Below are 24,132 nucleotides of genomic sequence, written 5' to 3' on the forward strand. Positions count from 1 at the left end.
CTGCCTGGAACTAGAATGGAGAATGTAAACTAACTGGAAAGTCATCAATCTAGTTTCTGATGAACTAGTTCTGCACAGAAAGCTGAACTCTGGTAGAATGTAGCAAACATTCACTCAGGAATAATATTGTAGTTTCTGTAGAAGCTCTTATCCAATTGTAGATTCAGTGGTTTCCCACGATTGATTAGACTGAAACAAAAATACTGTTAAACTGAAGTCTAGTGGAACAACGTATTAAACACGCACCCATGCAATCGTATTGACTGTGAAACTGCACACAGATTTGTTACACCGGCGCTGTGTCGTTTTCCTGCAGCCAGTACTTGCGTGGAGGCCTGGCGCCATCTACTGGGAGACGTGAAAATAGCAGGGAGAGGTTTGTCATTCATTTCAATGGGAGAGAGATTAAATCTCCAAACGGTATGTGGAAAGTTAATACTCGAATTTAAATGAATATATTAACTCATGTGTTTGTATTATACATGACAGTGATACAAGGTATTAATAGCCATGTGTAACTTTATAAATGAATCGGCTATTATATAAATGAACCAACATTTCCTTGTCATTTTATTAACTGACTGATCAGCTGGTAACTTTTATCCATTTTTTATATAATTAATAAAACAATTATCTGTGTGCTTGTTTTAAATACATAAATTAATCTCCTCTTGTAATATATCACTGCATATATTATTTATTATTATTATTATTATTATTCATATAGTGAACGATACTAGAGTATAAAAATGCGCCTGTTTTCTTGATTATACGGTAAACTGCCGCAGAACTGATCCCCTATTGGTTAGGAGAGCCCCAGCGCTTCCAATCACCGGAGGACTACTCGGTTCAGCGTGACCCCCCAGCCAATAGCAGGTGAGAGAGGGGCGGGCTTATTTCGCTTTGGTCTCTCAGAATATTTTTTCACCTGAAGGAGAGAGGAGGAGGCCGGCGCAGCTGAATTAACGAGTAAGTTTTTAAATATAAATTCATTTAATTCCATTTGTTAACCGGTAGCGACAGTTACTTTAGATTAGTTGTATTGAAAGCAGTGTGTTTCATGTAAAACTATTTTAAGAAAGTGGTCAAAAATAACAATTGTTTATCTACACACACACACAGGCCCAGGCCCACATTTTTAGTCTATTAATTCGGAACATTTTGACATTTTTAAAAACAAGTAACCGCTCCAGCCCTCGGCGCTGCTCGGGACAGTTCGCCCGCATCACCGCCTCATGTTATTTCCAGGGTCAGGTTGCGCTCCGCTCCGCTTCAGACTCTACAGTGTTTGAACATGTTCTCAAATCGCGTGTTGTTTTCTCGCGCTGTTGTCTGCGTGAGGCGCGTAACAGCAGCGCGTGGGTGCGTGCCTGCAGGTTTGCGCGGACATCCGGGCAACTTGGCGCGCACGCACATAGTGAGCGCGTTCACGACCCTTTTTTTGCCGGCTAGATTGCAGACGGGAGTCTGCGCGTGACGTCACGGTCTGCACAGACGCAGCGTGGACAGCTTTGGTAGATGAACAACAGTTCTGAGCAGAACCAAAACGGAGGTGGAGTTGAGAGAAATTCCTATCGCAGAAGAAGTGGATGCAATCGAAGTTCCCTTTGTGCTCCACCAGCTTCATAATTTACAGCATGATCAGAAAATGTATAGTAGAAACAGTCCCAGCTATAAAGAGATAATATAAATGGCTGTGTGGTCCAGTGGTTAAAGAAAAGGGCTTGTAACCAGGAGGTCCCTGGTTCAAATCCCACCTCAGCCACTGACTCATTGTGTGACCCTGAGCAAGTCACTTAACCTCCTTGTGCTCCGTCTTTCGGGTGAGACGTAGTTGTAAGTGACTCTGCAGCTGATGTATAGTTCACACACCCTAGTCTCTGTAAGTCGCCTTGGATAAATAAACAAATAATAATATTAGACAGTACTGTATTTTGATCTGGGACAAAAATAGTTCAAATACTTGCACATATGGTCACATATCTCACTTCAACTACCTGCTATTAAAGCTGATTTATTCTCCTTAATTCAAAGTAGGTTATTCCCTGTCCCTGATAGCCTTTCATCAATAACCAATTACACCTGCTGAAAATAACAGAGCGGTTTTAGGTTCATTTAAACCGTTTAGCATTATTATTATGTTTTTTTTACATATTTTTTACATTGAACTTCCGAAGCAGCGTTTAAGTCCAGATAGAAGGGAAAAGTGGCTTTCTGCTTTCATCGGCAGCATGAAGAAGGGTCTAAATGGAGTCCACCAGACTCAAGAACCACCTGCAGCGAACATTTTATTAATGATAACATAGTTATACTTACAGCATAAATTACAGTAATACACAATTATAACTTATACTTAATATAATAATAAGCACAACATTGTAAGACATTAGTAGCGTGAAGATTAATTTTTGTAATAAGATCAGAAAATAAACATTTTGAATACTATTCACTGGAACATGCGAGCACTGTAAAATACTTTTTGAAATAACTATTTTAGACGACTCATCTGGCAAAATAGACACCAATTTAACCAGCTGTGGGCTGGAAATAATTAGTTTACTGTATGCATTATTATTATTATTATTATTATTATTATTATTATTATTATTATTATTATTATTATTAATCTTGTATAGATCAGACATTCTTTTATCCTAATTACTGTATTTTTTTGTAATTAATTGTTTATGGTCGGTCCCCCAGTGCAGAAGATACATTACACCCAGACTGCATCCCGTAGTTAATCCTGGGGTTTCTTGTGGGGTCTTACATATTAATGAGACATGCATCTTGCAACATCAAAACCTAGAATAACATTTTAAAATAAGTGTACTTCCCCGGTGTAGATGAGAGAGATGTGTGTGCACATCGACAAACTCCACAGGTGGTCAGTCTGTCAGTTCATAGACCCAGAAGTCGGCCGGCAGGGTGTGTGGCCGTTGCTTTAAACCTACAACACCTCGTTTTAGTTTGTATCTATTATGTTTCGAGTCACGTCGGTTAGCCGTGTCCACCGGTCGCGTGTCACACCGCTTGACAACGGTTTGTTTTCAGCGGTTCCCGGTTGCTATGCGGAAGTCACTGCAGCCCTGATCTGAAGCCGCGGTATTTCAAATGAACAGAAGCCCGTTTTGCTTTAGTGATGTTGGCTGCAAATGTTTTTTCTTTCCATGCAAAACTCGTCGTTGTTCTTTTATTGAAATGAATGTTCACATACTGAAGCTTCTTGCACTGACGGCAGAGTGCTAATATTGAACAACTACAGTAATACATGGAAGAGTTTGTGCTCCGTTTAAAAAGAGAAGTCAGGTTTGCACTGACCACAGAGTTTTTTTTTTTAATCAGACAGCTCCACTACAGTACAGCGTTGTTTCCTCTGCCTTTGCGATTTCATTTTCACTGCAGTGTCTGTGGCAGTGTCCTGGGTGTGAACAGCATCACTGATTCCTGCATCTCTGAAGCCACGTAGCATAGCATGCGTTTCCACAGAGAGATCAGCAACAGCCTTCATCGGCCACTTCCACTCAAATCACTTCATTTCTTTACATATTGCATTGCAGCACAGCACTCTCAGTAAAATACCGCTTCAGCACACATTTATTTCACAAATTAGAGTCAATGAGAGTGACAGTCTGTATTTTATTTGAAAAAAAGATACTATACAGATGATATCATGGATAAGCATTTTATTTCTAGCATTATAAACATACTTGTCAATCTTCATGTTTTAATAGTTTCACAATCAATGGATTATGAAGGTACAATAAGCAACTAATATCGGTTCTATTCAAATCACGTACAAATCACGTATTAGTAGTAGTGGTAGCAGGAGCTCATTGTTGAGAGGGGTTACATGTGTGGGTGCTTTTTATACATGTTTGAATATTTCTCTGTTTAGAACTGTCTTTGTTTCTGTGATTTTGGTACATCTCTCCTTCCTCCTTGTTATAGAAAATCTCCTTCATCTCACTCAGTGCAGCACATTTGTGAGCACGGTAATGAATGGAGTCTGGAGTTGATAAGGCAAGTTCATAGAATTTAAGAAAGGGATTGTAACTGATTGTGTTTTATATTTTCTTTAGGAATTTGTTCAGAAGACAAAACTGGATTATCCTTGTGAAAGAGAAGATTCAATGATGGAGCCTGTCCATATTAAAGAGGAGAGTCCTGAACTAGAATCAGTCCATATTAAAGAGGAGAGTCCTGTACTAGAATCACTCCATATTAAAGAGGAGTGTCCTGTACTAGAATCACTCCATATTAAAGAGGAGAGTCCTGTACTAGAATCACTCCATATTAAAGAGGAGAGTCCTGAACTAGAATCAGTCCATATTAAGCAGGAGAGTCCTGTACTAGAATCAGTCCATATTAAACAGGAGAGTCCTGTACTAGAATCAGTCCATGTTAAAGAGGAGAGTCCTGTACTAGAATCAGTCCATATTAAACAGGAGAGTCCTGTACTAGAATCAGTCCATATTAAACAGGAGAGTCCTGCACTAGAATCAGTCCATATTAAAGAGGAGAGTCTTGACCTAGAATCAGTCCATATTAAAGAGGAGAGTCCTGTACTAGAATCAGTCCATATTAAAGAGGAGAGTCCTGTACTAGAATCAGTCCATATTAAAGAGGAGAGTCCTGAACTAGAATCAGTCCATATTAAAAGGGTTATTCTCAATTCTAAACCCTTAAGCAGCTTGCAGGACTCTCTTACCTGTGGTGACTGTGGGAAGAGGTTCAGTCTGTCATACTCTTTGAAAAGACACCAGAAAATCCACACAGGAGGGAAGCCACATCACTGTAATGACTGTGGGAAGAGTTTCAGACTGTCAAGGAGATTTCAAATACACCAGCGAATCCACACTGGAGAGAAACCATATACCTGTGCTGACTGTGGGAAGAGTTTCGTACAGTCACAAAGCCTGAAACGTCACCAACAAATCCACACTGGAGAGAAACCACATGTCTTTGCTGACTGTGGGAAGAGTTTCATAGACTCACAAAGCCTGAAACTTCACCAACAAATCCACAGTGGCGATAAACCACTTGTCTGTGCTGACTGTGGGAAGAGTTTCAAATACTCACAAAGCCTGAAACTTCACCAACAAATCCACACTGGAGAAAAACCACATGTCTGTGCTGACTGTGGGAAGAGTTTCAATCAGTCAGGCTATTTGACAAAACACCGGCGAATTCATATTTTAGTGAAACCATATGTCTGTGCTAACTGTGGGAAGAGTTTCAGTCATTCAAGCACATTGAAAAGACACCAGCAAATCCACACTGGAGAGAATCAATATGTCTGTGCTGACTGTGGGAAGAGTTTCAGTGAGTCAAGCACATTGCAAAGACACCAACGAATCCACACAGGAGACAAACCATATGTTTGTACTGACTGTGGGAAGAGTTTCAATCAGTCAGGCTATTTGACAAGACACCGGCGAACCCACAAAGGAGAGAAACCATATGTCTGTGCTGAGTGTGGTAAAAGTTTCACTCAGTTACACACCCTGAAACTTCACCAGCGAATCCACACAGGAGAGAAACCAGATGTCTGTGCTGAGTGTGGTAAAAGTTTCAATAAGTTAAGCATTTTGAAAAGACACCAGCGAACCCACACAAGAGAGAAACCATATGTCTGTGCTGACTGTGGGAAGAGTTACAGAGATTTACAAAACCTGAAACTTCACCAGAGAATTCACACAGGAGAAAAACTGCATCCATGTAGTAGATGTGGGAAGAGTTTCAGTCAGTTAGCATATCTTAAAACCCACCAGTTAATTCACACAGGAGAGAAGCCACATCGCTGTAATGACTGTGGGAAGAGTTTCAGACACTCAGGCAACTTAAAAATGCACCAACGAATCCACACTGGAGAGAAACAACATGTCTGTGCTGATTGTGGGAAGAGTTTCAGGATGTTACAAACCTTGAAACTTCACCGGCGAATCCACACAGGAGAGAAACCACATCACTGTAATGACTGTGGAAAGAGTTTCAGATGGATGTACAGCTTGACAATGCACCAGCTATTCCACACAGGAGAGAATCCTTATCACTGCTCTCACTGTGGGAAGTCTTTTAATGCTTCCAGTTCTCTTAAAAGACACAAATGCAAGTTGTGAAAGTTTAGGCAGAATGTGAGTGTGTGTTCATTCATCCACACTCAGAAATTCCAGTCTTTTTCAACAGCAGCTTAATATAAAAACTGTGAGAACTCTGGTGAATGTCTACAGATGTTACAGATCCCTCAATATTAAACACTGCTCTGAAGCCTTTAATAAAGTACATTCTTAGTATGGTGAATGTTTGCAGATGATACAGATTTATTGATATTAAACAGTTATCTGAAGCCGTTACATTATAAAGTTCATTCCTAGTTTGCAATCCGTCGAATATACAGACGCCTCGGGGCGTTGTGTGATACGAGGTGAAGCCGAGTGCCTCCAACCCCTGAGAAGTCTGTATATTCAACGTATATGGTGTGGGAGAAATTCATAGTTGTAATTGAGTGGTCTTTGTAAAAATGACATTTCAAATCTGAAACTTTGAGGCTTAAGATGCTGTGATGTTAATTAAGTGTGTCTTCCCCCAACCTTCTCCCATAACATTCGAGATCTGCTTCAAAGGACTGGATATTAGTAACAGAGGGTCGTAAAGATTTAAATTAGATTCAGTTTAGATTACCTGCCAGTCTGGTCTAAACAAACAGAACTGATTCTTATCTGTTAATTAAGAAAGTCTGTCTGAAGGCCAGGATACAACTTTCTTCGTATGAAGGGTTAAGAAGTGGGACACCTGGTGGATACGAGGTGCCATGACTTTGCATATTATATGAATTGTTACCGTGAAACATGGAATGTTTAAGTGAATAGAAATTCCTAATCTCTTTATTCTAAAAGTTAATTGATAAACAGACCTTCACGAGGGTGTAATATTAACTTGTGTAACAATCTCAGGGTTTTAGATTTACTGAAACTATCAGATTGAAACGTAACAAATAAGTAATAACATACCTGATTTAAATGGGTTTTAGAATCATTTTAATAACAAATGTTGTGGTTTCCCAATATATTGAAATGTTTATTGTGTTTTAATGAAGTTTAAATTGAAAGTAATTCTTACAGTATTTTACTTTAATTATTGTATAACATGTTTAACATTTTTATCCTTATATGATCAATTTAACTAGCTGTCACAAAATGAAGTTTTGTTCTATACTTGTTTCGAATCTTGTTATCTCTCTCTCTCTCTCTCTCTCTGTCTCTCTCTCTCTCTCTCTCTCTCTCTCTCTCCATGGAGGAGGGTCGCTCCCTGTGTTAATGACGCACATTGCTTGTGTAAAAGGAAGCGTCATTCAAACTGTAAGCCAATGAAAGGACTGATTTCGGTCAGGGATTAGCTTCCTGTTTTACCCGGAAGTGATTGGATCTCCAAAGTAAACTCCTCTTTGGGCTCTATATTTAAATCAAAACATGCATGAACTCGTTCTCTTGGATTCAGACTCATCTCGCCATGAAGTAACCATTGAGCCTTCGCTTGCAATGGGGACCCATTCAAGCATCGTACGTATCTTCATCCTGAAGAAGACTCCTCACCGCTACACCCTTTGTTTTTCAGCAAGAACCACATCTCCAGAATAAGTACTACATTTGAAAGACATTAAGATTCAGTAAAATACTATGTGTAGAAAAACCTACATGCAAACCACAAGTAAAAACATTGAATACAGAATAACACTTTGTGAGATTAAAAACACAAGCGATTCTACTCTGAACAACTGAAAGAAGAAAAGACTTTAACTGAGCTGGTGCTATTGTGTGCATTTGAAAACAATGTGAACGTCTGAACCGTTTAAACATTGATTGAGTTTATCTACAAGTTCTGAAGTAACTCTAGATTTCAACTTAATACTAAATGCAATTGAAGCTGCTTCCCAACTGAACTTGTTGAAACAAAAATGGCGTCTTCATTCGAACCCACACAACAGATGCTGCTTCACCCCGTCACTGTGTGTAATGTGCGTGAATCCTGCGTGTGCGTGTACGGAAACACACGGAGGACAGCGTGCTCATGAAAATATGTGTTTCCATGTTTTATTCCTGCTTGTGTACTTATAATTCTGGTACCATGATATATAACGTCTATATCCTTCTTACTTTTGCGAGCCTTAATAAATGTAATCATTTTCATGTGTTGAGTTTGTTATGAGTACTAAAGTAAGCATTTATGATTGCACTTTTAAGGTTAGTTTATTGTGACTCAGTAATTTGACTGGTTAATCTCTTTATATTGAAACTGGAAGCATATTTTTTATAACTTAGCCTCATATTTATTTTCTATTTTGTTCATAATTCTTTTGATATTTAAAAAATCGAGGAATTGTAAGTATAATTTTATAACAAATATGAAATTTGTAAAGGACTAAAACACTACTTTTATATTAATCACATAATGGAGGCGTCGTCCTGTATATTAAAATACATTAATATTAACTAATATGTTTTTATACCAGCAATATAGCGAAAGGGGGGGGGGAGATCCATCCATCTATCTATCTATCTATCTATCTATCTATCTATCTAATATGCATACTTTTACTGTTAGTTTGGTGACTAAGTTATTTGACCGGTCAAGCTTTATTGATATTGAAACAGAAAAGCATATTTTTATAACCTAGGATATTGAGGTATTAATGATAAATATGATACCTTCATAAATATGCACAACAACAGCCACCTTGAAGGGCCATATTGCATTTATAAAGAGACCAAAAACTAGCCCTATTTATAACTTTGAACTATACACTAAGTAAAGCTGAGTAAATGTATCTAATTGAAACATGTAAAAATAAGTAAATATTTATTTTTGGTATGTTTTGAATTTTACATTGATATTGAAAAGATCCACCAGGAGGCGGTGTTGAGACGGCACTGAAATATTTATTTTTTCTCTCATATGTTGTTTCATCAGAACGGAGGAACGGGTGAAAAAGATATTTAATACCGTCTCGGATTTCATTCGTTTTTAAAGGTGTGTGTCGGAGAGGAGTGGAGAATGTGCAGACGTGGCTTTTTCTGTTTTTTTGTAAGTTTACAAACCACTAAAAGACATTACTTAAAGCGATGAAGTCAGGGTGAGTGTGTATATTGACAGATTCTCCAGATTCGTTTTCATTTAGATAGAAGTTTATTCCACATCAGTGTAGCTTGAGATTTGATATTCTTCTCCTTCGACATTTCTTATATTTCCATAGAAATCCCTCAGCATTTTCTTAAGATTTTTATCTGTTTGTTATTTTTTCCATTTTGCTATCTTCCAGTTCATTACATTGCTCTTCATCCAAAGCTGCTTGTCTACTCTCTACTGTTGGGGTTGTTTTTGCTGGTAGTTGGTCACTCAGTTTTATAGATACTGCACCTCTGTATCTGTAAACAAGATGGCTAGCGGTCCTGTAAATTCAGTGATTTCTAATTTGTGATGAGGCTCCATCCAATATACGGACAGCTGGAGCCTTGCTCGACCAATCCCATCGCTTGTTTAAAATTCCATTGCCAGACCTGGATTATACATTTTATAGCAATAATATCACTGATTTATCTTTTAAAATGTCCCTTTGAACTAGCTTTAAAACGCATCCTGTTATTTTTTCAACTCATATCTGTTTAACTCTTCTGAAAATAATGAACTGCATTCGAATGAAAATAACAAGCTGTTTTAATCAGTAAAAAGGGTTTCTGTTAGTATGATTAGTAAGCTGTGTGTTAATTGTGTTCAGATGAACTTCATACACACACAGCATGCAAATATATACAATACAGCACTGTGCAAAAGAGCTGGCCAAAACATTAGGAACACCTGTCATACACACACAGCATGCAAATACACACAATACAGCACTGTGCAAAAGAGCTGGCCAAAACATTAGGAACACCTGTCATACACACACAGCATGCAAATACACACAATACAGCACTGTGCAAAAGAGCTGGCCAAAACATTAGAAACACCTGCCATACACACAGCATGCAAATACACACAATACAGCACTGTGCAAAAGAGCTGGCCAAAACATTAGGAACACCTGTCATACACACACAGCATGCAAATACACACAATACAGCGCTGTGCAAAAGAGCTGGCCAAAACATTAGGAACACCTGTCATACACACACAGCATGCAAATACACACAATACAGCACTGTGCAAAAGAGCTGGCCAAAACATTAGGAACACCTGTCATACACACAATCCTGTTCAGTTTGACACTACAATATAATTCCCCCTTCTTGGTGTCTGTGTTAGTTTACTACATTCTTCCAGAGTGTAGAATATAGTAAAGTCAGTAATTTAAGCAATGTTCTGCCAGCCTGGAACTAGAATGGGGAATGTAAACTAACTGGAAAGTCATCAATCTAGTTTCTGATGAACTAGTTCTGCACAGAAAGCTGAACTTTTGTTCAACTCTACTTGAACAAAAGTTATTGTATTTCTTGCTCTTATTGTATTACTTGTATTGTAACGCTTGAAATGTTTTTGCTTACGATTGTAAGTCGCCCTGGATAAGGGCGTCTGCTAAGAAATAAATAATAATAATAATAATAATAATAATAGAATGTAGCAAACATTCACTCAGGAATAATATTGTAGTTTCTGTAGAAGCTCTTATCCAATTGTAGATTCAGTGGTTTCCCACGATTGATTAGACTGAAGCAAAATACTGTTAAACTGAAGTCTAGTGGAACAATGTATTAAACATGCACCCATGCAATCGTATTGACTGTGAAACTGCACACAGGTTTGTTACACCGGCGCTGTGTCGTTTTCCTGCAGCCAGTACCTGCGTGGAGGCCTGGCGCCATCTACTGGGACTCGTGAGAATAGCAGGGAGAGGTTTGTCATTCATTTCAATGGGAGAGAGATTATTAAATCTCCAAACGGTATCTGGAAAGTTAATAATCGAATTTTAATGAATATATTAACTCATGTGTTTGTATTATACAGGACAGCGATACAAGGTATTAATAGCCATGTGTAACTTTATAAATGAATCGGCTATTATATAAATGAACCAACATTTCCTTGTCATTTTATTAACTGACTGATCAGCTGGTAACTTTTATCCATTTTTTATATAATTAATATAACAATTATCTGTGTGCTTGTTTTAAATACATAAATTAATCTCCTCTTGTAATATATCACTGCATATATTATTTATTTATTATTATTATTATTATTATTATTATTATTCATATAGTGAACGGTACTCGAGTATAAAAATGCGCCTGTTTTCTTCATTATACGGTAAACTGCCGCAGAACTGATCCCCTATTGGTTAAGAGTGCCCCAGCGCGTCCAATCACCAGAGGACTACTCTGTTCAGCGTGACCCCACAGCCAATGGCAGAGGAGAGAGGGGCGGGCTTACTTCGTTTCGGTCTCTCAGAATATTTTTTCCCCTGAAGGAGAGAGAGGAGGCCGGAGCAGCTGAATTAACGAGTAAGTTTTTAAATATAAATTCATTGTATTCCATTTGTTAACCGGTACGCTTAGCTTTGATTAGTTGTATTGAAAACAACGTGTTTCATGTAAAACTATTTTAAGAAAGTGGTCGAAAATAACAATTGTATATCTACACACACACAGGCCCAGGCCCACATTTTTAGTCTATTAATTCGGAACATTTTGACATTTTTAAAAACAAGTAACCGCTCCAGCCCTCGGCGCTGCTCGGGACAGTAAAATAGTTCAAATACTTGCACATAGGGTCACATATCTCACTTCAACTACCTGCTATTAAAGCTGATTTATTCTCCTTAATTCAAAGTAGGTTATTCCCTGTCCCTGAGAGCCTTTCATCAATAACCAATTACACCTGCTGAAAATAACAGAGCGGTTTCAGGTTCATTTCAACCGTTTAGCATTATTATACATGTTTAAACCTTTAGAATAAATATCTGAATATTTGAAAAGTATAACAACTGTGTGGAGAAAGAGTCAAATCATTTTAATTTGTATTACAAATCATTCATAAGATAATTAATGACCTGACTGGAAGGTGATTCACACCCCCTGGCTAGGTGGCAGTAGCACATGGAGTGAGGATTGTATCTGGTTGTCTACACACTTCTTTGTCAGCCAGCGGTCGTCTATTGTTTTGATCCGCGGCTGCTCCAGTGCAGAACCTCTTGAGAAGCTGCGCGGACTTTTAACTTAGCAAAGTCTGCGTATCGTGAACGCAGCCAGTAACTGCACAGCAACCTCGGAGCCTCTGAAAACAAACCAAAACAGACGCGGTTTCCTTTATCAATTGAAGAGTTGCAAGCACATATATTTTTAACACAGTGTCGTGGAGTTGTATGCATTATTATTATTATTATTATTATTATTATTATTATTATTAATCTTGTATAGATCAGACATTCTTTTATGCCTCCTAATTACTGTAATTTTTTTTGTAATTCATTGTTTATGATCGGTCCCCCAGTGCAGAAGATACATTACACCCAGACTGCATCCCGTAGTTAATCCTGGGGTTTCTTGTGGGGTCTTACATATTCATGAGACATGCATCTAGCAACATCAAAACATAGAACAGCATTTTAAAATAAGTGTACTTCCCCGGTGTAGATGAGAGAGATGTGTGTGCACATCGACAAACTCCACAGGTGGTCAGTCTGTCAGTTCATAGACCCAGAAGTCGGCCGGCAGGGTGTGTGGCCGTTGCTTTAAACCTACAACACCTCGTTTTAGTTTGTATCTATTATGTTTCGAGTCACGTAGGTTAGCCGTGTCCACCGGTCGCGTGTTACACCGCTTGACAAAGGTTTGTTTTCAGCGGTTCCCGGTTGCTATGCGGAAGTCACTGCAGCCCTGATCTGAAGCCGCGGTATTTCAAATGAACAGAAGCCCGTTTTGCTTTAGTGATGTTGGCTACAAATGTTTTTTTTTCCATGCAAAACTCGTCGTTGTTCTTTTATTGAAATGAATGTTCACATACTGAAGCTTCTTGCACTGACGGCAGAGTGCTAATATTGAACAACTACAGTAATACATGGAAGAGTTTGTGCTGAGTTTAAAAAGAGAAGTCAGGTTTGCACTGACCACAGAGTTTGTTTTTTTAATCAGACAGCTCCACTACAGCACAGCGTTGTTTCCTCTGCCTTTGCGATTTCATTTTCACTGCAGTGTCTGTGGCAGTGTCCTGGGTGTGAACAGCATCACTGATTCCTGCATCTCTGAAGCCACGTAGCATAGCATGCGTTTCCACAGAGAGATCAGAAACAGCCTTCATCGGCCACTTCCACTCAAATCACTTCATTTCTTTACATATTGCATTGCAGCACAGCACTCTCAGTACAATACCGCTTCAGCACACATTTATTTCACAAATTAGAGTCAATGAGAGTGACAGTCTGTATTTTATTTGAAAAAAAGATACTGTACAGATGATCTCATGGATAAGCATTTTATTTCTAGCATTATAAACATACTTGTCAATCTTCATGTTTTAATAGTTTCACAATCAATGGATTATGAAGGTACAATAAGCAACTAATATCGGTTCTGTTCAAATCACGTACAAATCACGTATTAGTAGTAGTAGTAGTGGTAGCAGGAGCTCATTGCTGAGAGTGGTTACATGTGTGGGTGCTTTTTATACATGTTTGAATATTTCTCTGTTTAGAACTGTCTTTGTTTCTGTGATTTTGGTCCATCTCTCCTTCCTCCTTGTTATAGAAAATCTCCTTCATCTCACTCAGTGCAGCACATTTGTGAACATGGTAATGAATGGAGTCTGGAGTTGATAAGGCAAGTTCATAGAATTTAAGAAAGGGATTGTAACTGATTGTGTTTTATATTTTCTTTAGGAATTTGTTCAGAAGACAAAACTGGATTATCCTTGTGAAAGAGAAGATTCAATGATGGAGCCTGTCCATATTAAAGAGGAGAGTCCTGTACTAGTATCAGTCCATATTAAAGAGGACAGTCCTGTACTAGAATCAGTCCATGTTAAAGAGGAGAGTCCTGTACTAGAATCACTCCATATTAAAGAGGAGTGTCCTGTACTAGAATCACTCCATATTAAAGAGGAGAGTCCTGTACTAGAATCACTCCATATTAAAGAGGAGAGTCCTGTACTAGAATCAGTCCATATTAAGCAGGAGAGTCCTGTACTAGAATCAGTCCATATTAAACAGGAGAGTCCTGTACTAGAATCAGTCCATGTTAAACAGGAGAGTCCTGTACTAGAATCAGTCCATATTAAACAGGAGAGTCCTGTACTAGAATCAGTCCATATTAAACAGGAGAGTCCTGTACTAGAATCAGTCCATATTAAACAGGAGAGTCCTGCACTAGAATCAGTCCATGTTAAAGAGGAGAGTCTTGAACTAGAATCAGTCCATATTAAAGAGGAGAGTCCTGTACTAGAATCAGTCCATATTAAAGAGGAGAGTCCTGTACTAGAATCAGTCCATATTAAAAGGGTTATTCTCAATTCTAAACCCTTAAGCAGCTTGCAGGACTCTCTTACCTGTGGTGACTGTGGGAAGAGGTTCAGTCTGTCATACTCTTTGAAAAGACACCAGAAAATCCACACAGGAGGGAAGCCACATCACTGTAATGACTGTGGGAAGAGTTTCAGACTGTCAAGGAGATTTCAAATACACCAGCGAATCCACACTGGAGAGAAACCATATACCTGTGCTGACTGTGGGAAGAGTTTCGTACAGTCACAAAGCCTGAAACGTCACCAACAAATCCACACTGGAGAGAAACCACATGTCTTTGCTGACTGTGGGAAGAGTTTCAATCAGTCAGGCTATTTGACAAAACACCGGCGAATTCATATTTTAGTGAAACCATATGTCTATGCTAACTGTGGGAAGAGTTTCAGTCATTCAAGCACATTGAAAAGACACCAGCAAATCCACACTGGAGAGAATCAATATGTCTGTGCTGACTGTGGGAAGAGTTTCAGTGAGTCAAGCACATTGCAAAGACACCAACGAATCCACACAGGAGACAAACCATATGTCTGTACTGACTGTGGGAAGAGTTTCAATCAGTCAGGCTATTTGACAAGACACCGGCGAACCCACAAAGGAGAGAAACCATATGTCTGTGCTGAGTGTGGTAAATGTTTCACTCAGTTACACACCCTGAAACTTCACCAGCGAATCCACACAGGAGAGAAACCAGATGTCTGTGCTGAGTGTGGTAAAAGTTTCAATAAGTTAAGCATATTGAAAAGACACCAGCGAACCCACACAAGAGAGAAACCATATGTCTGTGCTGACTGTGGGAAGAGTTACAGAGATTTACAAAACCTGAAACTTCACCAGAGAATTCACACAGGAGAAAAACTGCATCCATGTAGTAGATGTGGGAAGAGTTTCAGTCAGTTAGCATATCTTAAAACCCACCAGTTAATTCACACAGGAGAGAAGCCACATCGCTGTAATGACTGTGGGAAGAGTTTCAGACACTCAGGCAACTTAAAAATGCACCAACGAATCCACACTGGAGAGAAACAACATGTCTGTGCTGATTGTGGGAAGAGTTTCAGGATGTTACAAACCTTGAAACTTCACCGGCGAATCCACACAGGAGAGAAACCACATCACTGTAATGACTGTGGAAAGAGTTTCAGATGGATGTACAGCTTGACAATGCACCGGCTATTCCACACAGGAGAGAATCCTTATCACTGCGGGAAGTCTTTTAATGCTTCCAGTTCTCTTAAAAGACACAAATGCAAGTTGTGAAAGTTTAGGCAGAATGTGAGTGTGTGTTCATTCATCTACACTCAGAAATTCCAGTCTTTTTCAACAGCAGCTTAATATAAAAACTGTGAGAACTCTGGTGAATGTCTACAGATGTTACAGATCCCTCAATATTAAACACTGCTCTGAAGCCTTTAATAAAGTGCATTCTTAGTATGGTGAATGTTTACAGATGATACAGATTTATTGATATTAAACAGTTATCTGAAGCCGTTACATTATAAAGTTCATTCCTAGTTTGCAATCCGTCAAATATACAGACGCCTCGGGGCGTTGTGTGATACGAGGTGAAGCCGAGTGCCTCCAACCCCTGAGAAGTCTGTATATTCAACGTATATGGTGTGGGAGAAATTCATAGTTGTAATTGAGTGGTCTTTGTAAAAATGACATTTCAAATCTGAAACTTTGAGGCTTAAGATGCTGTGATGTTAATTAAGTGTGTCTTCCCCCAACCTTCTCCCATAACATTCGAGATCTGCTTCAAAGGACTGGATATTAGTAACAGAGGGTCGTAAAGATTTAAATTAGATTCAGTTTAGATTACCTGCCAGTCTGGTCTAAACAAACAGAGCTGATTCTTATCTGTTAATTAAGAAAGTCTGTCTGAAGGCCAGGATACAACTTTCTTCGTATGAAGGGTTAAGAAGTGGGACACCTGGTGGATACGAGGTGCCATGACTTTGCATATTATATGAATTGTTACCGTGAAACATGGAATGTTTAAGTGAATAGAAATTCCTAATCTCTTTATTCTAAAAGTTAATTGATAAACAGACCTTCACGAGGGTGTAATATTAACTTGTGTAACAATCTCAGGGTTTTAGATTTACTGAAACTATCAGATTGAAACGTAACAAATAAGTAATAACATACCTGATTTAAATGGGTTTTAGAATCATTTTAATAACAAATGTTGTGGTTTCCCAATATATTGAAATGTTTATTGTGTTTTAATGAAGTTTAAATTGAAAGTAATTCTTACAGTATTTTACTTTAATTATTGTATAACATGTTTAACATTTTTATCCTTATATGATCAATTTAACTAGCTGTCACAAAATGAAGTTTTGTTCTATACTTGTTTCGAATCTTGTTATCTCTCTCTCTCTCTCTCTGTCTCTCTCTCTCTCTCTCTCTCTCTCTCTCTCTCTCTCCATGGAGGAGGGTCGCTCCCTGTGTTAATGACGCACATTGCTTGTGTAAAAGGAAGCGTCATTCAAACTGTAAGCCAATGAAAGGACTGATTTCGGTCAGGGATTAGCTTCCTGTTTTACCCGGAAGTGATTGGATCTCCAAAGTAAACTCCTCTTTGGGCTCTATATTTAAATCAAAACATGCATGAACTCGTTCTCTTGGATTCAGACTCATCTCGCCATGAAGTAACCATTGAGCCTTCGCTTGCAATGGGGACCCATTCAAGCATCGTACGTATCTTCATCCTGAAGAAGACTCCTCACCGCTACACCCTTTGTTTTTCAGCAAGAACCACATCTCCAGAATAAGTACTACATTTGAAAGACATTAAGATTCAGTAAAATACTATGTGTAGAAAAACCTACATGCAAACCACAAGTAAAAACATTGAATACAGAATAACACTTTGTGAGATTAAAAACACAAGCGATTCTACTCTGAACAACTGAAAGAAGAAAAGACTTTAACTGAGCTGGTGCTATTGTGTGCATTTGAAAACAATGTGAACGTCTGAACCGTTTAAACATTAATTGAGTTTATCTACAAGTTCTGAAGTAACTCTAGATTTCAACTTAATACTAAATGCAATTGAAGCTGCTTCCCAACTGAACTTGTTGAAACAAAAATGGCGTCTTCATTCGAACCCACACAACAGATGCTGCTTCACCCCGTCACTGTGTGTAATGTGCGTGAATCCTGCGTGTGCGTGTACGGAAACACACGGAGGACAGCGTGCTCATGAAAATATGTGTTTCCATGTTTTATTCCTGCTTGTGTACTTATAATTCTGGTACCATGATATATAACGTCTATATCCTTCTTACTTTTGCGAGCCTTAATAAATGTAATCATTTTCATGTGTTGAGTTTGTTATGAGTACTAAAGTAAGCATTTATGATTGCACTTTTAAGGTTAGTTTATTGTGACTCAGTAATTTGACTGGTTAATCTCTTTATATTGAAACTGGAAGCATATTTTTTATAACTTAGCCTCATATTTATTTTCTATTTTGTTCATAATTCTTTTGATATTTAAAAAATCGAGGAATTGTAAGTATAATTTTATAACAAATATGAAATTTGTAAAGGACTAAAACACTACTTTTATATTAATCACATAATGGAGGCGTCGTCCTGTATATTAAAATACATTAATATTAACTAATATGTTTTTATACCAGCAATATAGCGAAAGGGGGGGGGGGAGATCCATCCATCTATCTATCTATCTATCTATCTATCTATCTATCTATCTAATATGCATACTTTTACTGTTAGTTTGGTGACTAAGTTATTTGACCGGTCAAGCTTTATTGATATTGAAACAGAAAAGCATATTTTTATAACCTAGGATATTGAGGTATTAATGATAAATATGATACCTTCATAAATATGCACAACAACAGCCACCTTGAAGGGCCATATTGCATTTATAAAGAGACCAAAAACTAGCCCTATTTATAACTTTGAACTATACACTAAGTAAAGCTGAGTAAATGTATCTAATTGAAACATGTAAAAATAAGTAAATATTTATTTTTGGTATGTTTTGAATTTTACATTGATATTGAAAAGATCCACCAGGAGGCGGTGTTGAGACGGCACTGAAATATTTATTTTTTCTCTCATATGTTGTTTCATCAGAACGGAGGAACGGGTGAAAAAGATATTTAATACCGTCTCGGATTTCATTCGTTTTTAAAGGTGTGTGTCGGAGAGGAGTGGAGAATGTGCAGACGTGGCTTTTTCTGTTTTTTTGTAAGTTTACAAACCACTAAAAAGACATTACTTAAAGCGATGAAGTCAGGGTGAGTGTGTATATTGACAGATTCTCCAGATTCGTTTTCATTTAGATAGAAGTTTATTCCACATCAGTGAAGCTTGAGATTTGATATTCTTCTCCTTCGACATTTCTTATATTTCCATAGAAATCCCTCAGCATTTTCTTAAGATTTTTATCTGTTTGTTATTTTTTCCATTTTGCTATCTTCCAGTTCATTACATTGCTCTTCATCCAAAGCTGCTTGTCTACTCTCTACTGTTGGGGTTGTTTTTGCTGGTAGTTGGTCACTCAGTTTTATAGATACTGCACCTCTGTATCTGTAAACAAGATGGCTAGCGGTCCTGTAAATTCAGTGATTTCTAATTTGTGATGAGGCTCCATCCAATATACGGACAGCTGGAGCCTTGCTCGACCAATCCCATCGCTTGTTTAAAATTCCATTGCCAGACCTGGATTATACATTTTATAGCAATAATATCACTGATTTATCTTTTAAAATGTCCCTTTGAACTAGCTTTAAAACGCATCCTGTTATTTTTTCAACTCATATCTGTTTAACTCTTCCGAAAATAATGAACTGCATTCGAATGAAAATAACAAGCTGTTTTAATCAGTAAAAAGGGTTTCTGTTAGTATGATTAGTAAGCTGTGTGTTAATTGTGTTCAGATGAACTTCATACACACACAGCATGCAAATATATACAATACAGCACTGTGCAAAAGAGCTGGCCAAAACATTAGGAACACCTGCCATACACACACAGCCTGCAAATACACACAATACAGCACTGTGCAAAAGAGCTGGCCAAAACATTAGGAACACCTGCCATACACACACAGCATGCAAATACACACAATACAGCACTGTGCAAAAGAGCTGGCCAAAACATTAGGAACACCTGCCATACACACACAGCATGCAAATACACACAATACAGCACTGTGCAAAAGAGCTGGCCAAAACATTAGGAACACCTGCCATACACACACAGCATGCAAATACACACAATACAGCACTGTGCAAAAGAGCTGGCCAAAACATTAGGAACACCTGTCATACACACACAGCATGCAAATACACACAATACAGCACTGTGCAAAAGAGCTGGCCAAAACATTAGGAACACCTGCCATACACACAGCATGCAAATACACACAATACAGCACTGTGCAAAAGAGCTGGCCAAAACATTAGGAACACCTGTCATACACACACAGCATGCAAATACACACAATACAGCACTGTGCAAAAGAGCTGGCCAAAACATTAGGAACACCTGTCATACACACACAGCATGCAAATACACACAATACAGCACTGTGCAAAAGAGCTGGCCAAAACATTAGGAACACCTGCCATACACACAATCCTGTTCAGTTTGACACTACAATATAATCCCCCCTTCTTGGTGTCTGTGTTAGTTTACTACATTCTTCCAGAGTGTAGAATATAGTAAAGCCAGTAATTTAAGCAATGTTCTGCCAGCCTGGAACTAGAATGGGGAATGTAAACTAACTGGAAAGTCATCAATCTAGTTTCTGATGAACTAGTTCTGCACAGAAAGCTGAACTTTTGTTCAACTCTACTTGAACAAAAGTTATTGTATTTCTTGCTCTTATTGTATTACTTGTATTGTAACGCTTGAAATGTTTTTGCTTACGATTGTAAGTCGCCCTGGATAAGGGCGTCTGCTAAGAAATAAATAATAATAATAATAATAATAATAATAATAATAATAATAGAATGTAGCAAACATTCACTCAGGAATAATATTGTAGTTTCTGTAGAAGCTCTTATCCAATTGTAGATTCAGTGGTTTCCCACGATTGATTAGACTGAAAGAAAAATACTGTTAAACTGAAGTCTAGTGGAACAATGTATTAAACATGCACCCATGCAATCGTATTGACTGTGAAACTGCACACAGGTTTGTTACACCGGCGCTGTGTCGTTTTCCTGCAGCCAGTACTTGCGTGGAGGCCTGGCGCCATCTACTGGGAGACGTGAAAATAGCAGGGAGAGGTGTGTCATTCATTTCAATGGGAGAGAGATTATTTAGTCTCCAAACGGTATGTGGAAAGTTAATACTCGAATTTAAATGAATATATTAACTCATGTGTTTGTATTATACATGACAGTGATACAAGGTATTAATAGCCATGTGTAACTTTATACATGAATCGGCTATTATATAAATGAACCAACATTTCCTTGTCATTTCATTAACTGACTGATCAGCTGGTAACTTTTATCCATTTTTTATATAATTAATATAACAATTATCTGTGTGCTTGTTTTAAATACATAAATTAATCTCCTCTTGTAATATATCACTGCATATATTATTTATTTATTATTATTATTATTATTATTATTATTATTATTATTATTATTATTATTATTATTATTATTATTATTATTATTCATATAGTGAACGGTACTCGAGTATAAAAATGCGCCTGTTTTCTTCATTATACGGTAAACTGCCGCAGAACTGATCCCCTATTGGTTAAGAGTGCCCCAGCGCGTCCAATCACCAGAGGACTACTCTGTTCAGCGTGACCCCACAGCCAATGGCAGAGGAGAGAGGGGCGGGCTTACTTCGTTTCGGTCTCTCAGAATATTTTTTCACCTGAAGGAGAGAGAGGAGGCCGGAGCAGCTGAATTAGCGAGTAAGTTTTTAAATATAAATTAATTTAATTCCATTTGTTAACCGGTAGCGACAGTTACTTTTGATTAGTTGTATTGAAAGCAACGTGTTTCATGTAAAACTATTTTAAGAAAGTGGTCGAAAATAACAATTGTATATCTACACACACACAGGCCCAGGCCCACATTTCTGGTCTATTAATTCTGAACATTTTGACATTTTTAAAAACAAGTAACCGCTCCAGCCCTCGGCGCTGCTCGGGACAGTTCCCCCGCATCACCGCCTCATGTTATTTCCAGGGTCAGGTTGCGCTCCGCTCCGCTTCAGACTCTACAGTGTTTGAACATGTTCTCAAATCGCGTGGTGTTTTCTCGCGCTGTTGTCTGCGTGAGCCGCGTGCCTGCAGGTTTGCGCGGACATCCGGGCAACTTGGCGCGCACGCACATAGGGGGCGCGTTCACGACACTTTTTTGCCGGCTAGATTGCAGACGGGAGTCTGCGCGTGACGTCACGGTCTGCGCAGACGCAGCGTGGACAGCTTTGGTAGATGAACAACAGTTCTGAGCAGAACCAAAACGGAGGTGGTGTTGAGAGAAATTCTAATCACAGAAGTGGATGCAATCGAAGATCCCTTTGTGCTCCACCAGCTTCATAATTTACAGCATGATCAGAAAATGTATAGTAGAAACAGTCCCTGCTATAAAGAGATCATATACATGTTTAAATTAGACAGTTGTTAGACAGTACTGTATTTTGATCTGGGACACAAATAGTTCAAATACTTGCACATATGGTCACATATCTCACTTCAACTACCTGCTATTAAAGCTGGTTTATTCTCCTTAATTCAAAGCAGGTTATTCCCTGTCCCTGAGAGCCTTTCATCAATAACCAATTACACCTGCTGAAAATAACAGAGCGGTTTCAGGTTCATTTCAACCGTTTAGCATTATTATACATGTTTAAACCTTTAGAATAAATATCTGAATATTTGAAAAGTATAACAACTGTGTGGAGAAAGAGTCAAATCATTTTAATTTGTATTACAAATCATTCATAAGATAATTAATGACATGACTCGAAGGTGATTCACACCCCCTGGCTAGGTGGCAGTAGCACATGGAGTGAGGATTGTATCTGGTTTCCTACACACTTCTTTGTCAGCCAGCGGTCGTCTATTGTTTTGATCCGCGGCTGCTCCAGTGCAGAACCTCTTGAGAAGCTGCGCGGACTTTTAACTTAGCAAAGTCTGCGTATCGTGAACGCAGCCAGTAACTGCACAGCAACCTCGGAGCCTCTGAAAACAAACCAAAACAGACGCGGTTTCCTTTATCGATTGAAGAGTTGCAAGCACATATATTTTTAACACAGTGTCGTGGAGTTGTATGCATTATTATTATTATTATTATTATTATTATTATTATTATTATTATTATTATTATTATTATTATTAATCTTGTATAGATCAGACATTCTTTTATGCCTCCTAATTACTGTAATTTTTTTTGTAATTCATTGTTTATGATCGGTCCCCCAGTGCAGAAGATACATTACACCCAGACTGCATCCCGTAGTTAATCCTGGGGTTTCTTGTGGGGTCTTACATATTCATGAGACATGCATCTAGCAACATCAAAACATAGAACAGCATTTTAAAATAAGTGTACTTCCCCGGTGTAGATGAGAGAGATGTGTGTGCACATCGACAAACTCCACAGGTGGTCAGTCTGTCAGTTCATAGACCCAGAAGTCGGCCGGCAGGGTGTGTGGCCGTTGCTTTAAACCTACAACACCTCGTTTTAGTTTGGATCTATTATGTTTCGAGTCACGTAGGTTAGCCGTGTCCACCGGTCGCGTGTTACACCGCTTGACAAAGGTTTGTTTTCAGCGGTTCCCGGTTGCTATGCGGAAGTCACTGCAGCCCTGATCTGAAGCCGCGGTATTTCAAATGAACAGAAGCCCGTTTTGCTTTAGTGATGTTGGCTACAAATGTTTTTTCTTTCCATGCAAAACTCGTCGTTGTTCTTTTATTGAAATGAATGTTCACATACTGAAGCTGCACTGAGCGCAGAGTGCTAATATTGAACAACTACAGTAATACATGGAAGAGTTTGTGCTCCGTTTAAAAAGAGAAGTCAGGTTTGCACTGACCACAGAGTTTGTTTTTTTTAATCAGACAGCTCCACTACAGTACAGCGTTGTTTCCTCTGCCTTTGCGATTTCATTTTCACTGCAGTGTCTGTGGCAGTGTCCTGGGTGTGAACAGCATCACTGATTCCTGCATCTCTGAAGCCACGTAGCATAGCATGCGTTTCCACAGAGAGATCAGCAACAGCCTTCATCGGCCACTTCCATTCAAATCACTTCATTTCTTTACATATTGCATTGCAGCACAGCACTCTCAGTAAAATACCGCTTCAGCACACATTTGTTTCACAAATTAGAGTCAATGAGAGTGACAGTCTGTATTTTATTTGAAAAAAAGATACTATACAGATGATATCATGGATAAGCATTTTATTTCTAGCATTATAAACATACTTGTCAATCTTCATGTTTTAATAGTTTCACAATCAATGGATTATGAAGGTACAATAAGCAACTAATATCGGTTCTATTCAAATCACGTACAAATCACGTATTAGTAGTAGTAGTAGTGGTAGCAGGAGCTCATTGTTGAGAGGGGTTACATGTGTGGGTGCTTTTTATACATGTTTG

At 38.4% G+C, this 24,132-nt stretch overlaps 3 protein-coding genes across 4 annotated transcripts in view; all 3 read left to right on the forward strand.

Moving 5' to 3' along the window:
* LOC117967209 (gastrula zinc finger protein XlCGF7.1-like) overlaps positions 1–24,132 on the forward strand; it is a 96,011-nt gene that overhangs the window by 47,089 nt on the left and 24,790 nt on the right. The window lies entirely within an intron of this gene.
* On the forward strand, positions 906–8,189 carry LOC131724915 (zinc finger protein 345-like). The gene is made up of 2 exons (XM_059017970.1): positions 906–969; positions 4,083–8,189. Exon 2 carries the CDS (start codon positions 4,134–4,136, stop codon positions 6,120–6,122), a length of 1,989 nt encoding a protein of 662 aa, XP_058873953.1. The 5' UTR covers positions 906–969; positions 4,083–4,133; the 3' UTR covers positions 6,123–8,189.
* Positions 919–24,132, forward strand: part of LOC131724913 (zinc finger protein 271-like) — a 39,364-nt gene continuing 16,150 nt past the window's right edge. The window contains exon 1 of the mRNA XM_059017956.1: positions 919–969. The gene's annotated coding sequence lies outside the window, so the exon portion shown is untranslated. The remainder of the gene's footprint in view (positions 970–24,132) is intronic.

The sequence above is a fragment of the Acipenser ruthenus genome, chromosome 58 (assembly GCF_902713425.1).
Source record: "Acipenser ruthenus chromosome 58, fAciRut3.2 maternal haplotype, whole genome shotgun sequence".
NCBI classification, from domain to species: domain Eukaryota; kingdom Metazoa; phylum Chordata; class Actinopteri; order Acipenseriformes; family Acipenseridae; genus Acipenser; species Acipenser ruthenus.